We start from the raw sequence: 17567 nt of genomic DNA on the forward strand, positions 1-17567 counted from the left end.
TATTCTCAACATTCTTAAAGGTTTCAGGTATTTTACAAACTCTAAAAATCACTGCATGAATCATACTTGAATTTACTTCATTTTAATGTCAACAAAAAATTTGATAGAAAACTGACATTAAACAAAATGTTTTCACGTGTGCAAAAAGGTTTGTATTTTTCAGAATCAGGGATGTTTTAATCTTAAATTATATAACGTTTTTTATTTTTTACAATAATAATTTAATTTAGTCTCGCAGTGTCATACCACGTGGAAACACGTGGTATCTGTTACTTTTCTCAACACTGATAAGAATCGACCAATCACTGTCGTTTACAATTACTTGAGTTTTTAAAAAATATAATTGTATAGAGATTACAGGAGGAGAATGTCAGTTTTAATCATTGAACTTAATATATTTAAAACAATAGACTATTTAATGTACAAATGTCTCAAATAAGAGAACGTTCTCTGTTTATGAGCAACTATCTCAGCCCCTTGCAGGAAGACAGCATACATTTTTTATAAGCAGTTTGTGATTGGACTAGACCAGTGACGCTTGAAAAAGCAGGAATACATGTTATTCTGTCAATACAGGGGGAGACACTTGCAGTTGACTATGGCTGGAAGACAGGCATTGAAAGTCTATTTAGATCTCATGTCGCAGCCATGCAGGGCTGTGCTAATATTCCTCAAAGAAAACAAAATCCCACATACGGTGGAACACACTGCGTTACGAAAAGGTGAGCAGCATTATTGTGTTGTATTTGTTCAGTGGAGGCTGTGCAATGCTTTGTAAAGTCCAGCTGGCTTGAATCCAAGCCAGTACAAAGGTCATCCTGCCGATTTATATAGTCCTGTATTTATTTCAGAACTTTGTATCCTAAAACTTAATTTACTGAACTTTATTCTACATTAACCATTCACAACTTTAATACCCTTAAACATGCAACTGTAGGGCAGAATAAGACACCTGAGTTCACCAAACTCAACCCCATGCAGAAAGTTCCAGTGCTGGAGGACAATGGATTTGTTCTTACTGAGAGGTAAAGTGTAGTTAGAAAAAAAAGAGCATTTAGAAGTTTAAAATTAAAATGATTATTAGTTGCAGTAGTTTAAATTATTGTTTCTGTTGTTAACCTATTCTATTATTTACCATCTTCTGTCAAAGTGACGCCATATTGAAGTATCTGGCGACAACCTATAATGTCCCTGATCACTGGTACCCCAAACTGCCAGAGAAGAGAGCGCGAGTGGATGAATACACAGCCTGGCATCATGCAAACACACGTTTACATGCTGCCACAGTCTTCTGGCTCGAGGTATGGGGTTGGATATATGGCTAGTTGACAATATATTTAAAGCAGCGACAGCAATGTGACATGCTATACGTCATCAAAAACAACATTATTATACATACAAGTTTCTCTGTCATGAAACTGGATGGCGCAGGTTGATCCTTAGGTCCTTAACTCAATCTGCTTGCAATCACATCATTCTCTATACGCACAGCTGATTGGTTCCTGCTGTATCAGTAGCCAATGAGCTCACTGCTCAACTTTCAAATACTTCAGCATTTGCTGTAGCAGTCGCAGCACACTTTCAGAAACCCTCCACCTTCCCCAGCTCCACCTGTACAGATCTGCTACGGGTAATTCATGTACTCTATATTGTACAGTAGCAGCATGTCTTACTTGCTCATAGCAGCATGTCATGAATGTTTCGGCAGTAGCAAGTCCCGTACTTGCTTTGCAGCAGCAGCAATAACCTATAGCAGCAGCATAGCAGATCTATTCCACCTAGAGCAAACATATCAACACTGACATATCCATTACCATGCCAAACACTCAGAGAGTTGTCATGACAGAAATGCAGTTTTTATTACATCATTCTCCGTGAGAAAATACATTTCATATTTTTACATTTTAACCTTTAAAACATTTAATTCTGGCAGATTTCATAGGTTTTGTATTCCTGTACAGGTTTTATTGCCTCTCATGACGGGACAGCCAACAAATCCTGCAAAGCTCGAAAAGGCGCTATCAGACCTGGACGGCACGCTAGACAAGCTTGAAAACATGTTTCTGAAGAGACAGCCCTTCCTGTGCAGTGATGACATCTCATTGGCTGATTTGTTAGCAGTTTGTGAGCTCATGCAGGTAAATACTTAAAGGGTTAGTTCACCCAAAAATGAAAATTCTGTCAGTAATTACTCACCCTCATGTTGTTCCAACCGCGTAAGACCTTCGTTCATCTTCGGAACACAAATTAAGATATTTTTGATGAAATCTGAGAGCTGTCTCACTCCTCCATAGGCTTCTAAGGGATCGAAACTTGCCCAGAAAAGTTATTAAAGACATCGTTAAAATAGTCCAAGTTACTACAGTGGCTCAACCACAAGTTTATCAAGCGACGAGAATACTTTTTGTGCGCAAAAAACAACAAAAATAACGACTTTTATTCAAATATTAATTTTCGTCTGTGTGGGCCTGAGTGAATTCATGTAGTGTAATAGCGCAGCGCTTCTGGGTTGTACGTCACACGCATCACACACATGACCAGCGTTGGCCAATAGTGAGCCTACGTGGTGACGTGCAACACAGAAGTGCTTACACTATGTGAATTCATTCAACTTGATTTTACCCATTGGGAATTGATTGGATTGTTTGATGGTTGTAGTTTACTATTGGTTGATCTCATGTGAGTGACCGGTTGTCATCAGAGAAGAGATGCAAGATGGAAAGGAAAATATTTTGATTACAGATTATGAAGGCACATGAATAAAAAGAAAAAGATGTGCACAGATAAATTATTTATAATAAATACTGCTATATTCCATAAAAAACCCAAGAATTGCCAATTTTGATTCCATGGTGACTTTATGTATGGAGGACCACAAGTGTCTCTGAAATAGTAATAAAGCATTTAAATAAAGCATTAGTTAATAACTAATTGTACAATAAAGTACAATATAGCCATAATAAATGTGTTCCAAATGAATGTATTAATTTATAAATAAATAAATAAACTAAATTTCAATTTAATTTTAATGGGTTATAAAAAGAGTAATAAAAAAAATGTATACATCCATCAATCAACAGTTCAAAAAACAAAAACAAAATAAAAGACTCAGTATTTACTATTTCCTAGACGCTTGTGGTCCTCCATAGTAATGTGGCATTCATTAAGGCGAAATTTAACATTCATCCACAATTGTACATGTAAAAACATAAATAGACCGTGTGCCTACAAAGCCTTTGCATCTTTGATATCATTTGATTGTCTCTTTCAGCCCCTCGGTAGCGGGAGGGACGTCCTGAAGAACAGACCCAATCTGCTGAGCTGGAGGAGTCGAGTCCAGTCAGCGCTCTCCGACTCTTTTGATGAAGCTCACGACATTGTCTACCGTTTAAGAGATAAGTTCACAGCTAAACTGTGAAAAATCGAGTCTTTCTATTCACAGCAATTCATTCTATACAGTTGATATTTCACAAACTATTAATTCAGTATGACTAGCATGGCAAGGTGTTTCAACTCTCTGCCATATACTGTATGTATCTGTTGACATGGATATGCAGTTTGCTCAATATTATGTTTGATTAATAAAGGGTTTGAATATATTATCCACAAGTATGGATAAAAAAATGGTAGCCTGATTTGCTAAATTAATAAATGTAATGGTTTGTGATGATTTAAATAATTTTTAAGGAGAATCATCTAAGGAGAAGAAATTGTAAAAACATTTTATTGTTGACGGGAAATTACAAGAATGAATGTTTGTGAACATCAAGACCCAGGTTTGCTCTTGAATGATGAGTTTTCTTCTCACTCTTGTGCCTTACCTTTCTGTAATGAAAATGTCTAATTAAAACTGTATCAGTTAATAAACTTGAAGTTGCACATCGTATTGACACAAACTGTAGTAAAGGTGCGTTCACGCCGTGTCGTAACTTCTGTAACGATTCTGAACTGTAAAAAGCATTTGTGTGCTTGTCGAACTTACGTGTAAACTTGTCATTTTCTGAGAGCTACGACTTGTACCACCTGACCTCTGCAGATTTATGGTGTGTTTGACTTGAAGCACCGCTGTGCAGATCGATCGTTGTATGGCATCAAAGTACAGCGAGAGCGATTAGAAAGCATACAGAGCTTTATTTGCGGCAATTACAACATGGAATGAAAGCAGCATCTACAAAACTTTGTAATGTTTCTTGAATTATAAACAATGACTTTTGAAATTAAATAGCTGAAATATTTTTTTTCCAAAGAAACAAAAAAATAAAATGTATACTTTTGCCATCAATAAAAATGGATGAACAACATCCCTCAAAAATCTTGAAACTGATTTAGTATGTTTTAATTTTATTTTTTAATACAGTAGAATAGGTTTATGAAGACACAGTGTGCTTTGGCTCCACCTTTCTGTGCAGGTTGGGACGATTCAGTGTGGATTTAAATTGTTTTAAAACTTTAAAAGTAACACAACCAAGTAACACAAGTAATGCAATCAGATTACTTTTTTCCAAGTAACTAATGAAGTAATGCATTACATTTAAATTTTTAAAATTACAATATCTGATTTACTTTTTCTTTTTTCAAGACTTTGTTTTCCCATTTATTGACAGCTCACCTGTTCCCATGTTGAGAGAAATCGGGAGTAAATGCAGAGGCATTGTGTGTGCTGTGTGAACTTGATGGGGATTGTAGTTCTAGAATAAATGTCACCTTATTTACCATTGTCTTTGCTGCTGACCTTTGATGATCCAATTCAACCAAACCCATAAGCAAAAATGACTTTAGATAAACATCACATTTGTTACATTTTATTGCTGAAGAAAGAGTGTTGAACTTTCTTCTCCTTCGTCCTATTCTTCTGCAAACCAGAATGGCAGCACAGCTGAAAGGTTTGTTTGAGCTGCTCCCACTATAGTAAGGCATGAATTTGCTTTTCCTTCAGTCTGAGGATTATTCATTTCACTTTTGGTGTGAAAGGGCCTTTACGTTTGCCATTTTTTATTATTATTAAAAAACAACAACAAATCTCTGGTGAGAAAAAGCAACGCACAAGTAATGTAAGTAATTCGTTATTTTTTTAGGGAGTAATGCAATATTGTAACGCATTACTTTTATAATACTTTTACAATATTGTACCGCATTACTTGTGTGTGTGTGTGTCTGTGTGTGTTTTAAATATTATTTATGAGCAATTAAGTACTGTATGCCGATACAGTTTTGTCATGTTGATCATTTTAAAATAACGTTACAAAACTTTGGCAACTCTAACATTAAGACTTTTTTGCTATTTATATCATATAAGCCAAGGTATAAAGGAGAAACTAGTATAACTTGTCTAGTATACTATTTATAGGATATTACAGACCAAAGAGGTTTAGGAGATTGGTGTTCTTACTAATATGAACAATGTTTGTGAACCATGCCAATATACAGCAAATGAAATGCTATGCAAACTAATTATATCATTTCAGTCACTGAAAGTTAATCCCACAACACTTGAGTCTGATTTTCATGTGTTTATTTTTTGGAAAATCTTACAATGCATATTCTTCCAGAATGTCTGACACTGTACCACTTTATTATATAAATATTTGTACAGTTTTTTTATTTTTTATTTTTTATTATATATATATATATATATATTTTTTTTTTTTTTTTATTTATTTATTATTATTTATATATTGTTATATATTTTATGTATAATTGCAAAGCAAACCATAGCACTTATTCATTTAGAAAACCTTCCTAACAAAATGACTTGTGTAGCCTACATTTTTCAAAAGGCAAAAATACATCATTGATCCCATAAGGTAAAAACTTTGACAAAAATATCTTTACAGATTGTATTATTTTAAATAGGGAGACAGTTTATGGGTGTTTAGATTCTCATACGGTAGACAATGTCGTGAGCTTCATCAAAGGAGTCAGAGAGCGCTGACTGGACTCGACTCCTCCAGCTCAGCAGTTTGGGTCTGTTCTTCAGAATGTCCCTCCCGCCGCACAGGGGCTGAAAGAGACAAGTGACCGTATTTTAAAGATCTTTAGCCCTATAGCTTAGACTTCACCTGACATTTCAACAACATGTGAACTAAGGCAGGTAGTAATTTATTAAAGAGTTCCTTTAAACTGCTCTGTGTAAACATTCACAGTATGTTTAGCAACGCTATTTACCTGCATGAGCTCGCAAACTGCTAACAAGTCGGCCAATGAGATGTCATCACCGCACAGGAAGGCCTGTCTCTTCAGAAACATGTTTTCCAGCTTGTCTAGCGTGCCGTCCAGGTCTGATAGCGCCTTTTCAAGCATCTCTGCATTTGGCAGCCCCATGCGTGGCAGTAAAACCTGTGAAGTAATACAAAACCTATGAAGTCTGCCAGAATGAAACAGGTAAACGTTGTTTCAAATAGTTTTAGATTTAGAATGATGTCACCGCTTTAATATCATGTCAACTAGCCACATATCAAACCCTACCTCCAGGGGCGTAGCACCAAATTTTGGGCCCTGGGTACAAACCATCTTGCTGGGCCCCCGTACCAAATACCATAGTGATACCAATGGGTGGGGTATTGCATTTTTATCATAAAAACACTTAAAATGTAAACAAAATAAGCCACACTCTGATTAATATATTTTTGTTTTATTGTCAAAAGTACAAGTTAATTGATGATTATTTGTCTGTTTAAAATAAATGCAGACTATAGAATCACAGGGTACACTAACCGCCAAACTAGACATTCAGTCTTTGAATTACGTTTTTAAAATAAGTAATTTTCAATCATTAAGATGTGCATTAAACTGAGAACAATCCTGTACTTAATGTAAGAGCGTGCGCGAGCTAATTTGCATAATAATGCGGTAAAATATATTAACTCCTCGGTGGCAAGGCACCGGGGGTGGATGAGATCCGCCCTGAGTACCTCAAGTCTCTGGATGTTGTGGGGCTGTCTTGGCTGACACGTCTCTGCAGCATCGCGTGGCAGTCGGGGACAGTGCCTCTGGGATGGCAGACCGGGGTGGTGGTCCCTCTTTTTAAGAAGGGGGACCGGAGGGTGTGTTCCAACTACAGGGGGATCACACTTCTCAGCCTCCCTGGGAAAGTCTATGCCAGGGTACTGGAGAGGAGAATCCGGCCGATAGTAGAACCTCGGATTCAGGAGGAACAGTGTGGTTTTCGTCCAGGCCGTGGAACACTGGACCAGCTCTATACCCTCTACAGGGTGCTGGAGGGTTCATGGGAGTTTGCCCAACCAGTCCACATGTGCTTTGTGGATTTGGAGAAGGCATTCGACTGTGTCCCTCGCGGCGGCCTGTGGAGGGTGCTCCGGGAGTATGGGGTCCGGGAGCTTGGTTCGTATTCCCAGCAGTAAGTCAGACTTGTTCCCGGTGCGTGTTGGACTCCGGCAGGGCTGCCCTTTGTCGGCGGTTCTGTTCATGATTTTTATGGACAGAATTTCTAGGTGCAGCCAGGGGCCGGAGGGTGTCAGGTTTGGTTTACTCTCACCTATGGTCATGAGCTTTGGGTCATGACCGAAAGGACAAGATCCCGGATACAGGCGGCTGAAATTAGCTTTCTCCGCAGGGTGGCTGGGCGATCCCTTAGAGATAGGGTGAGAAGCTCGGTCACTCGGGAGGAGCTCAGAGTAGAGCCGCTGCTCCTCCACATCGAGAGGGGTCAGCTGAGGTGGCTCGGGCATCTGTTCCGGATGCCTCCTGGACGCCTTCCCGGGAAGGTGTTCCGGGCCCACGGGGAGGAGACCCCGGGGAAGACCTAGGACACGCTGGAGAGACTATGTCTCCCGGCTGGCCTGGGAACGCCTCGGTGTCCCCCCAGAAGAGCTGGAGGAAGTGTCTAGGGAGAGGGAAGTCTGGGGATCTCTGCTTAGACTGCTGCCCCCGCGACCCGGCCCCGGATAAGCGGAAGAAGATGGATGGAAGATGGATGGATGCGGTAAAATAGGCGCTAACGATCTGTGTTTTCGCGGGTGTTAGATTTTGACAATGGAGGGAAATATACAGTGTTTTCATGTAAACTTCTGACTCTGGGGAGAACTGCAGCAGAAGAGGAGACAAGCTGCGCAGCTGCCTGGAGTGGCAGTGTGTTGAGCTCCCAGCTCCGCCTCCGTCTGCTTCTCACTCCCTGTTATTTACCCAGAAACATTGTTTGCTCGCTATGTAGGGTGTGATACTATAAAGTATTGGTATATTATTCAAATAGAGTACGAACATAAATGCATGCTATTCTACCTGGAGTAGACATTTATGTTAAAACAATGTCAATGCTCGATGATGCATTTGGAGCTCACCTTTCTTTTCAAAAAAACTGAGTGAGCAACTGCTTGCCCTCATTTGCCTTTCTCTCTTTAATCTTCTTTTCTTTTCGTTTTTGAGCCCCTGATTTTCCTTTCCTAAGGAAAGACATGCTTCCCCTGTCTTCCTAGTTCCTATCACGGCTCACTCCAGCTCCAGGCTGTCTCATCAACAGATTCACCGCAGGTCCGCAGCAGAAGCACCTGACCTGCGGGTCGTACCATTTACATTGATTCGAGAGGGGTGGTGGGGCCCTGCACAGCATGAAAATGACTTTTTTTATACCAAACCAGTTCCTAACTACAAGTTGAGTTTTGCACAGGAACTTTTTTATTTGTACATAAATGCTATACAAATGTTAGTGCATGTATATGTATGTATAGAAAACTGATTTCTAAGGGGGCCCCCCCCCTGCCTCAGGCCCTGGGTACTCGGTACCCTTTACCCCCATAGATATCATATATAAACGCAAGATGTCTTGTGGCGCAGTCACTTCCGGCATCACCGTTCGGCCATCTTGTCACAGTGGAGCTGTGTATTAAGGCGAGTGATCAGCATGCACACAAATCCTCTTATCTCGCTGAAATCTTGACGGATTTACAAACGGTTTGGTTTCTTACAGACGTTATTAACATGGCTATAATTCTGAATGCTTGAACATGCATGTTATAATTTTTCATATGTATGCAGTGTATGTATGCAGTGTCATAACTACATCTCTGACGTTTATAACAAACCAAACCGTTTGAAAATCGGTAGAAAAAAGTACATAAAAGTACATGCACCATTAAAGTAGTGAGCGAGCACACTGTGGCAAGATGGCCGCCACGTGCGGACGTCGACCTCCATTGGCCAGCAGCGCGCACGAGACATCTAGCCTTTATATATGATATCTATGTTTACCCCCCCAGTCCGATGCCCCTGCCTACCTCATGCAAGAAGACTGAGGAAATGTGCGTGTGTGTGTTCGCATGATTCCAGGCTGTGTATTCATCCACTCGCGCTCTCTTCTCTGGCAGTTTGGGGTACCAGTGATCAGGGACATTATAGGCTGTCGCCAGATACTTCAATATGGCGTCACTGTGACAGAAAAGAAGAGCTTGGAGGAATATTTCACCAAATTATGACAATTTTGTCATCATTTATTGAGCCTTGTGTCATTCTGACTCTGAGTAAATGATGATTGTTTTTGTTAAACAGACCGAACAGAACAAATGCATATACAAATAAATAACATGCAAAACAGACTTCACCAGCTCTTACCACACTTCCCAGCAGTCCCAGTGACAGAAGGGAGAAATTAATAATAATTAGGGGGTGTAACAATATATCGTGTAACAATATCGCAATACAAAAATGCATCAGTATGTATCGTGGATGGTGACAATGTATCATGGATAGTTCACCCAAAATAAAAATTATTGTGCGAAAAAAAACTTCAAGTTTTCAGAGTTTTAGTGTCAGTATACATTAAACTTCTATATATAATGTTAAATATAATGTATAATAATGCAAGGGGGGGGGGGGGGGGATATTTGTGGGTCCTGATAATGCCATATGTCTTATGTTACCAGTAAAAAGTATTATTTTTAATATAGTCAGTGACAGTGCAAGCATAATCGTCTAAAATAATTCTGTTTTCAGCTTCAGAATCATGAATATTTTTATTCTGGTGTCACCATTGTCCTGTGCATTGGATTACCTGCACCAAGTCCAAGCCTATTCATTTCCACCCCCAATGTAATACCAAATTTAGCATTTTAATTAACAGTACATTTTTTTGTTAACCTTTTTCCATGTCTTGGAATAACATCGTATCGTGATATGTATCGAATCGTGGCATGAGGGTATCGTTACACCCCTAATAATAACAGTAAAAATTTGAATAAGAGTAAAGTAAAATACTACTAGTAATAATAGCTAATACCAATAATAAAACATTTAGGAAATGCTACTGATAATACAGCTGTACAGGAGTTCACTTGTCCTTGTTGTTTTAAATGCCTAATCTCTGCAGCTTTCTCTCCTGACTTTCATTTGCTCTTTTAACCAAAGGTTTCATCTGTTTTTTTAGCTTCACTCTCTCTTTACCTCTCAGTGAGAACAAATCCATTGTCCTCCAGCACTGGCAGTTTCTGCATGGGGTTGAGTTTGGTGAACTCAGGTGTCTTATGCTGTCCTAGAGGTTCAAGTTCAAGGACATCAAAATTGTGAAGGTTAAACTTAATGAAAATAAGTTTGAATATAAATAGATTACTGTATATGCAGCAAAACATTTGTACAGGTTTGGATTCATTCCATCTGAAGTCGACAAATGCATCCAAGACAACTCTAACTGAACAACACACTCACAATAATGCTGCTTACCTTTTTGTATCGCAATGCTTTCCACCGTATGTGGGATTTTGTTGTCTTTGAGGAATATTAGCACAGCCCTGCAGGCCTGAGACACGAGATCTAAGTACGCTTTCACTGCCTGTCTGCCAGCCATAGTCAACTGCAAGTGTGAGCTCTTCTGTAACAAGTTTTCTTGTTGGGGATCCCTCAGTCGCTTTGCCTCTTAAATATGGCCCTGGCTGTGGGGAAGGGGTGTGTGTGTGGTTGTGACGTGACTTAGATTTTGATACAGGACCAGGGTGTTCTTATATTTAGCTAAATCACAGGACGTCCAAGCTAGTACAGGACAGTTGGCACAGAGCGAAGCCTTGTTCACACCTGGTATTTCACCAGTTCACATTACATAAAAAAAAATCTGATATTTTAAGTTATGCTAATTTTGGCATTCTGTCCGGGGGAGGGTTTCGAGCTCAGACATTTGGCCCGAACCCAGAGTACTCCCCTCCTTGACTGGGAAAGAAAACCAGTCCAGAGTGAGGCGATGTGGTGGTGGAGGGAAGCTGTGAAACTGGGACAGAGGTGAGGGAAGACTATATTTATACCGGCTTTCTCTTGTGCTGATTGGTTGATTACCTGAATGTGCTTCTCCCAAACTTTGTTACTTAAAACTTCATTAAGATGCGTTTTGGGCAATCGGATCACAAGTAGACGAGGGAGACCTGTTTACACCTGGTGTTTTAATCCGTCTCTTTTGTCCACTTTCAACCACTTCTGTACTGATTTTTTTGAGGGGAGGGTCTATGGTAAATGTATGGTTTTTTTTTTTTTAGATCTTTCAATCTAATGGATGAAAGAGGCTTGCGCAAGTGACATGAGACGACGGGAAAACATCTTGAAGAGAGAACAGCAGCTTTAGTTTCTGCTCTGACAGCCAGAAGAACCGCAGAACAAAGTGAGTGTGCTAGAAATCAGGAATGGCGAGAGAACATTGTGCATGGTACATTTTTCACCTTCAAAACAAACTTCTAAAGCAAACAAAGTTCGCAAAGCAAAAAAATCAACGTTCCACAACCGCACAAGAGCCACAATATTTATGTGTGAAACTGACACATGTAGTAGTGCATTATGGAGAGGATAAAATATAGAAATTTTTGCCATAGTGGCACAGTACGTAGGCTCCTCTCCCTCTCCCTCTCCCTCTCCCTCTCTCTCTCTCTCTCTGTACACATGGTGTACATGCCAACTGTCAGTAGCTGGGACATACCGAAATTTAGTGGAATTTAAGATACGTCCTGCATGGTACATCGTGGTCCTGTATCAAACCCTTAGCCCTCCTCCTCCCTCCCCATCTTAAATCCTTTCACACGTTATAGTACACAGTGTACAAACAAACTCTTTATTTCAAAATCACTGGACTACATAAAAAGAAAGGACAAGACAGTGTTCATACAAACACCACCATACAAACATAAGTAGAAATATGCAAATGATCTCACAAATAATCTTGTTTAAAAACAAGGTGGTAAATAATTATATAATTCAATATGAATAATTTTTATTTTATTTAATATTTAAACTATTGTACTAGTATCTGAAATGTGTACCTTGTTTTTTTTCTCTTGTCTTGTATTAAGAAATTCCAGTGAAAAAGTGACGCTCATTTGATTGATAAATATGTCTAAAGGGTAGGCTTAATAAGCAAAGGCTTCAGCCTACACCTTTTTCGGTTATTATGTATAACTTTATTTGTTATGAAAAATTGTGTGTGAGGACTGAAATAAAAATCTTATGTCATGTTATGTTAAATAAATAACATGATCTGCAAACATGTAAGTCACATGACTACCAACAAAATTTGATTTAATTTGTTATTACATTGTTTAATTAAGGTTTATATGCTATCATTTGGCAGAATTCAATATAAATCTTTTCATTACTACTGGATCTGCCAGTTTGCTGTTTCAAATTATATTATTAAACAATAAGCACAAAATATGCAAAAGCGGCAGCTCTTCCGGTGCACTCAGTGTCCAAATTCACTCACTCGTTTTCATTCACTCCTTCAACTGGACTATATTAGTGGATTAATGTAGGGAATAGTGAATGAGTGAATGAGGGTATAGGAGGTGATTTTGAACACAGCATTTGTGTAAACTTAGATCAATATTTTAGATCCAGGGGTGGACAGAACATTTAGCCTACGTACTGTGCCACTATGGCAATTTTTTTTATATTTTATCATTGTCAAGAAGGAACATTATCAAGAAGGCTATTCCAGAGTTTAGGAACCAAATATGAAAACGTTCTCTCTCCTTTATTGGACTTAGATCTTCTAGATACAACCTAAAGACAAGTCCAGAGTTTTGTGACCTTAAAGAGCATGATGGATTGGGCGATAGAAGATCGGTTAAATATTCAGGAGCTAAACCATTTAGGGCCTTATAGGTCAGTAGCGATACTTTGTAGTCAAATAGAGTTGCTGTCAAATATAACACCCAGGGGGCGTATTACAGAAACTTTCCTTCTTAAGTCTTAAGTTAAAATCTGACAAATTAAGGATTTTTCAGAAATTCGTATTACAGAAGCATATTTTAAGTTGATTTAGGATTCTTAACCATCTTACAAAATCTCATCTTATCTGTAGTTAGGAACTCTTAAACCCCTCCATCGAGTTTGGTAATCAACTCTCAGGTCGGTTACTGAGCAACCAACGACATCCAAACAGCTGCTGTGAAGTAAAACGGAAAAACTGGAGAAAAGAGAAACAAAATTAGTGGTGCTTTTCATTAAGTGAAGTTTCGATAAGCTTGGTAGAAAAGGCAAAGCCTAATATTTTAATTTCATAGGAGTCTGTAATTATTTGTCAGAGTTTTTTTTTTTGTCAAATTGCAGCACATCACATAGGTGTTCACAAAGTCTTTCCACCAGCAAACATTGCTGTTCTTCATCTTGTATCATTAATAAATGTGATGCCATTCTCAGACAGGGCTATTATTATGTGATTTTTACAGTTGGCTTTCAAATAATTTTGAAGTTAGGACACTATTGGGATTGTCCTAAAGTTAAGACAGTTTTTAGGATTTTTTGTGGAGTTAGGATGCTTCTGTAATAGGCTACCCTTTTCCTATCCGTAGTTAAGATAGTTTTGTCCTAAATGAGGTCCTAACTCAAATTGCCATGGTTACCAAACAGATAAGATAGGATTCTAAAGTTAGGATATTTCTGTAATGCGCCCCCAAGTCTTGTAACTGTAGAGGATGAAGTAACAGTACATCCTTCTAAATGCAAATTGTATTCTAAGAGATTCTGTGTACAGGTTTTGGTCAAATAAGTAATGCCTCAGTCTTATCTGATTTTAATAGAAGAAAATTACAGGTCATCCAATATTTTATATCTTTAACACACTCAACTTGGATAATTTAGAAATTTCATCTAGTCGTGATGAAATATAACTGAGTATCATCGGCATACCAGTGGAAACTAATTCCATGTTTTCTTAAAATATTACCAAGTGGCAGCAAATACAGTATATTGAAAATAACAGAGGGCCTAACATAGATCCTTGTGGCACTCCATAATTTACTGACATTAGCTTAGATTTTTCCCCATTTAAATAGACAAAATGATAACGCCTGATAGGTACGACCTAAACCACCTTAATGCCTGTCCCTGAATACCAGTGTAATTTTATAGTTGAGTATTTTATGATCTATAGTGTCGAATGCAGCAGAAGGACAGAAGGCATTTTTATTATTATTATTAATTTCTCCCTTATGTCACTGGGACTGCTGGGAAGTGTGGTAAGAGCTGGTGAAGTCTGTTTTGCATGTATTTTATTTGTATGTGCATTTGTTCTATTCGGTCTGTTTAACAAAAAACTATTTCTTTCAAAGACAAACCTGAAAAATTTCTCATTCATCGTTTACTCGGAATGACACAAGGCTCAATACATGACAGAATTGTCATTGTTTGGTGAAATATTCCTCCAAACTCTTCTTTTCTGTCACAGTGACGCCATATTGAAGTATATTGTCCCTGATCACTGGTACCCCAAACTGCCAGAGAAGAGAGCGCGAGTGGATGAATACACAGCCTGGCATCATGCAAACACACGTTTACATGCTGCCACAGTCTTCTGGCTTGAGGTATATGGTTTTTATATTTGGCTAGTTGATATAATATTTAAGAAGTGATGCTATTCTTCATCTGAAACTATTTGAAACACCGTTTACCATTTCATTCTGTCAGACTTCATAGGTTTTGTATTACTTCACAGGTTTTACTGCCACGCATGGGGCTGCCAAATCCAGAGATGCTTGAAAAGGCGCTATCAGACCTGGACGGCACGCTAGACAAGCTGGAAAACATGTTTCTGAAGAGACAGGCCTTCCTGTGCGGTGATGACATCTCATTGGCCGACTTGTTATCAGTTTGTGACCTCATGCAGGTAAATAGCGTTGCTAAACATACTGTGAAAGTTTACACAGAGCAGTTTAAAGGACCTCTTTAATAAATGACTACCTGCCTTAGTTCACATGGTGTTGACATTTTTGGAGAAGTCTAAGCTATAGGGCTAAAGATCTTTAAAATATGTTCACTTTCAGCCCCTGTGCGGCGGGAGGGACATTCTGAAGAACAGACCCAAACTGCTGAGCTGGAGGAGTCGAGTCCAGTCAGCGCTCTCTGACTCCTTTGATGAAGCTCATAACATTGTCTACCGTATGAGAATCTAAACACCCATAAACTGTCTCCCTATTCAAAATAATACAATATTTCACAACTATTCATCATAGAGGTTATTTCCAACCTGCTTCAGCACACCTGCCTGTGATTTTCAAGCGTGTGTTTGATTAGGGTTGGAGCTAAACCCTGCAGGACAGTGGGTCCCCAGGAACAGGGTTGAAGAACTCTGCCTCATGGGATCAATGTGTCTGTCTGACATGCAGTTTGCTCAATGTCATGCTTTATTTATATTTGCTTTAATATTTTTCTGTCTTTTGAAATATGTACATAACACATTTTGTTAGGAAGGTTTTTAAAATGTATAACTGCAATGATTCAAGTCATAAAATTAAAGTGATTTTATTTTTATTTTTATAAAGGACATTAATGAGAAAGCCAAAAAACTCTTAGAACTTTGTTCTAAAAAAAGCCAAATCTACTCTAGATTTCTCATAATTTTCACCATAATTAATTAAACCACCTGTAGGTGGCGGCGAGTTGCTCATCACCCCCAATTTTGGCAAGTGCTGCATACATGACATACCCAAAATAAAAAGGTTGCTGCTCATAAGTCATTCTGAATAGACACATAACCAACATATATTTAGAAAGCCAACCCTTGAAAGTTTACAGTTCAAGACTCAAAATTAACCAGACTGTAATTAATATTGAGATATATAAGCTCAAACATAAAAACAAAAACAACAAATATTAAGAATACATTTAATAAATGTATAAAAATATTATGTGAATTTAGGATAGCAACTTATAACCACAACTAAAGTGTAGCCACAACTGTGGTCATGCTTCGTTTCAAATCTGAGAATGATATCTCTAAAATTATGCATTTTATGAAGCCTATTGTGAGACCATGTCAGGGGAGACTTTGGAGAAGGCTAAAAGATTCTCATCAAATATTTTATTGCCCTGTAAACACCCATTTATTGTCTCTGACTAATGTCTGGCGAGGAGAACTGGCCCCATTCATGTTCTTTTCATTTAAATCGACCAACCTTTCACACCTCTGCCGGTATGAGACTTGGTCTTCATTATTCTTTTATCCTTATTCTTTTGTTTGAATTCAGCCATTATAGCCTTTCTTCTGGCATAATGCATGGGCATTGACACCTTGTAACCCCCTATACACGAAAAATCCACGCATTAACTTAAGTCTTGTTAGAAAACAAACAACAAAAAAACTATTATTGGAACTTTAAATGCGAATTCTTTTAAATATATATATATTATGGAATAGAAAGCTCCTGCAGCAGGTGCATTAGCACAACAGGTAGCCTCAAGCTACATGACACAATTTAATTTATTAATATTACAATTTTATGTAAAGCTCACTTTAAAATACCATCGAGTATTTGTATCATATTCCGGTCGCGGTTTAAAATGGATTCAAGTCCAAAAAAGATTTTGAAATATGTTATTTTTAGCATTTTATATGAAGCTATGGGCTATGCTAAACCCTTACCTTTATTTTTTATTTATATAAAAATACCCTATCGTGCATTTATTAGAACTTGTTTCGGTGAAGAAATGTCACTTTCGCTTTGTTTATCAAGGATGTCCAGAATCAGGAAGTGTACACAGGACGCGGTCACGTTGAATCACGTGAGATGATTGACAGCCGTACAGCCGAATCATATTTCTCAGAGGTCAGATCTGACGCAAATCAGGAAGGGGAGACACACAACAAGCTCCGTGAATTTCTATTCAAAATAACGATCGTTACAGATTAATTATTTTGCACTCCTGTCATAAATTAAGAAATTAATGTCACACCAAACCAGTTTTATTATAAACAGTGGTCAAATATCGAAGTTGTAGTCTTAAACTTTTCTTATAATGCTGAGTTTGTCCAGATCAAGTAAGAGTGTGATGTTTTGACGAGGAATGAATTTTGAACAACAATAACCCAGGATCACCAGTGATCCCTGACGGGCGAGGGGTTAAACGAGTCATTGAATTATTCATTCAACCAATTTGTCCAAACCAGCTGATTCATTCACGAACGAAACACTGCTGTGTTTTGCTGGTAGACCCAACTGTTCTGCTTAGATTTCGTTGGCAAAATAGAGCAAAAAACAGTCAATATTTACAATATTGTGTCTAAAATTGCCAAATATTAACCCATTGTATAAAAGTAATTTACAATTGTGCTAATATTCGAGAAAACAGCACTTTCTCTTGTAATATTG

The 17567-nt window shown here is 38.2% G+C and overlaps 3 protein-coding genes across 3 annotated transcripts; 2 read left to right on the plus strand and 1 right to left on the minus strand.

Moving 5' to 3' along the window:
* The first annotated feature begins 508 nt into the window (after window positions 1–508).
* On the plus strand, window positions 509–4320 carry LOC311082507 (glutathione S-transferase theta-1-like). Its single transcript, XM_084113374.1, has 5 exons — window positions 509–722; window positions 938–1025; window positions 1151–1301; window positions 1962–2138; window positions 3272–4320. Exons 1-5 carry the CDS (start codon window positions 557–559, stop codon window positions 3416–3418), a joined length of 729 nt encoding a protein of 242 aa, XP_083969500.1. The 5' UTR covers window positions 509–556; the 3' UTR covers window positions 3419–4320.
* A 1133-nt stretch (window positions 4321–5453) lies between these two features.
* Window positions 5454–10880, minus strand: LOC311082508 (glutathione S-transferase theta-1-like). Its single transcript, XM_084113375.1, has 5 exons — window positions 10669–10880; window positions 10393–10480; window positions 9231–9381; window positions 6166–6336; window positions 5454–6001 (listed from the first exon to the last, which is right to left on the minus strand). Exons 1-5 carry the CDS (start codon window positions 10790–10792, stop codon window positions 5873–5875), a joined length of 663 nt encoding a protein of 220 aa, XP_083969501.1. The 5' UTR covers window positions 10793–10880; the 3' UTR covers window positions 5454–5872.
* Window positions 10881–14260: 3380 nt separating this feature from the next.
* On the plus strand, window positions 14261–15728 carry LOC311083062 (glutathione S-transferase theta-1-like; the record flags this gene model as incomplete). The annotated part of the gene is made up of 4 exons (XM_084114313.1): window positions 14261–14277; window positions 14648–14783; window positions 14915–15085; window positions 15243–15728. 4 exons carry the CDS (start codon window positions 14261–14263, stop codon window positions 15369–15371), a joined length of 453 nt encoding a protein of 150 aa, XP_083970439.1. The 3' UTR covers window positions 15372–15728.
* Window positions 15729–17567: the final 1839 nt, after the last annotated feature.

The sequence above is a fragment of the Abramis brama genome (assembly GCF_963993115.1).
Source record: "Abramis brama genome assembly, chromosome: 5".
NCBI lineage: Eukaryota > Metazoa > Chordata > Actinopteri > Cypriniformes > Leuciscidae > Abramis > Abramis brama.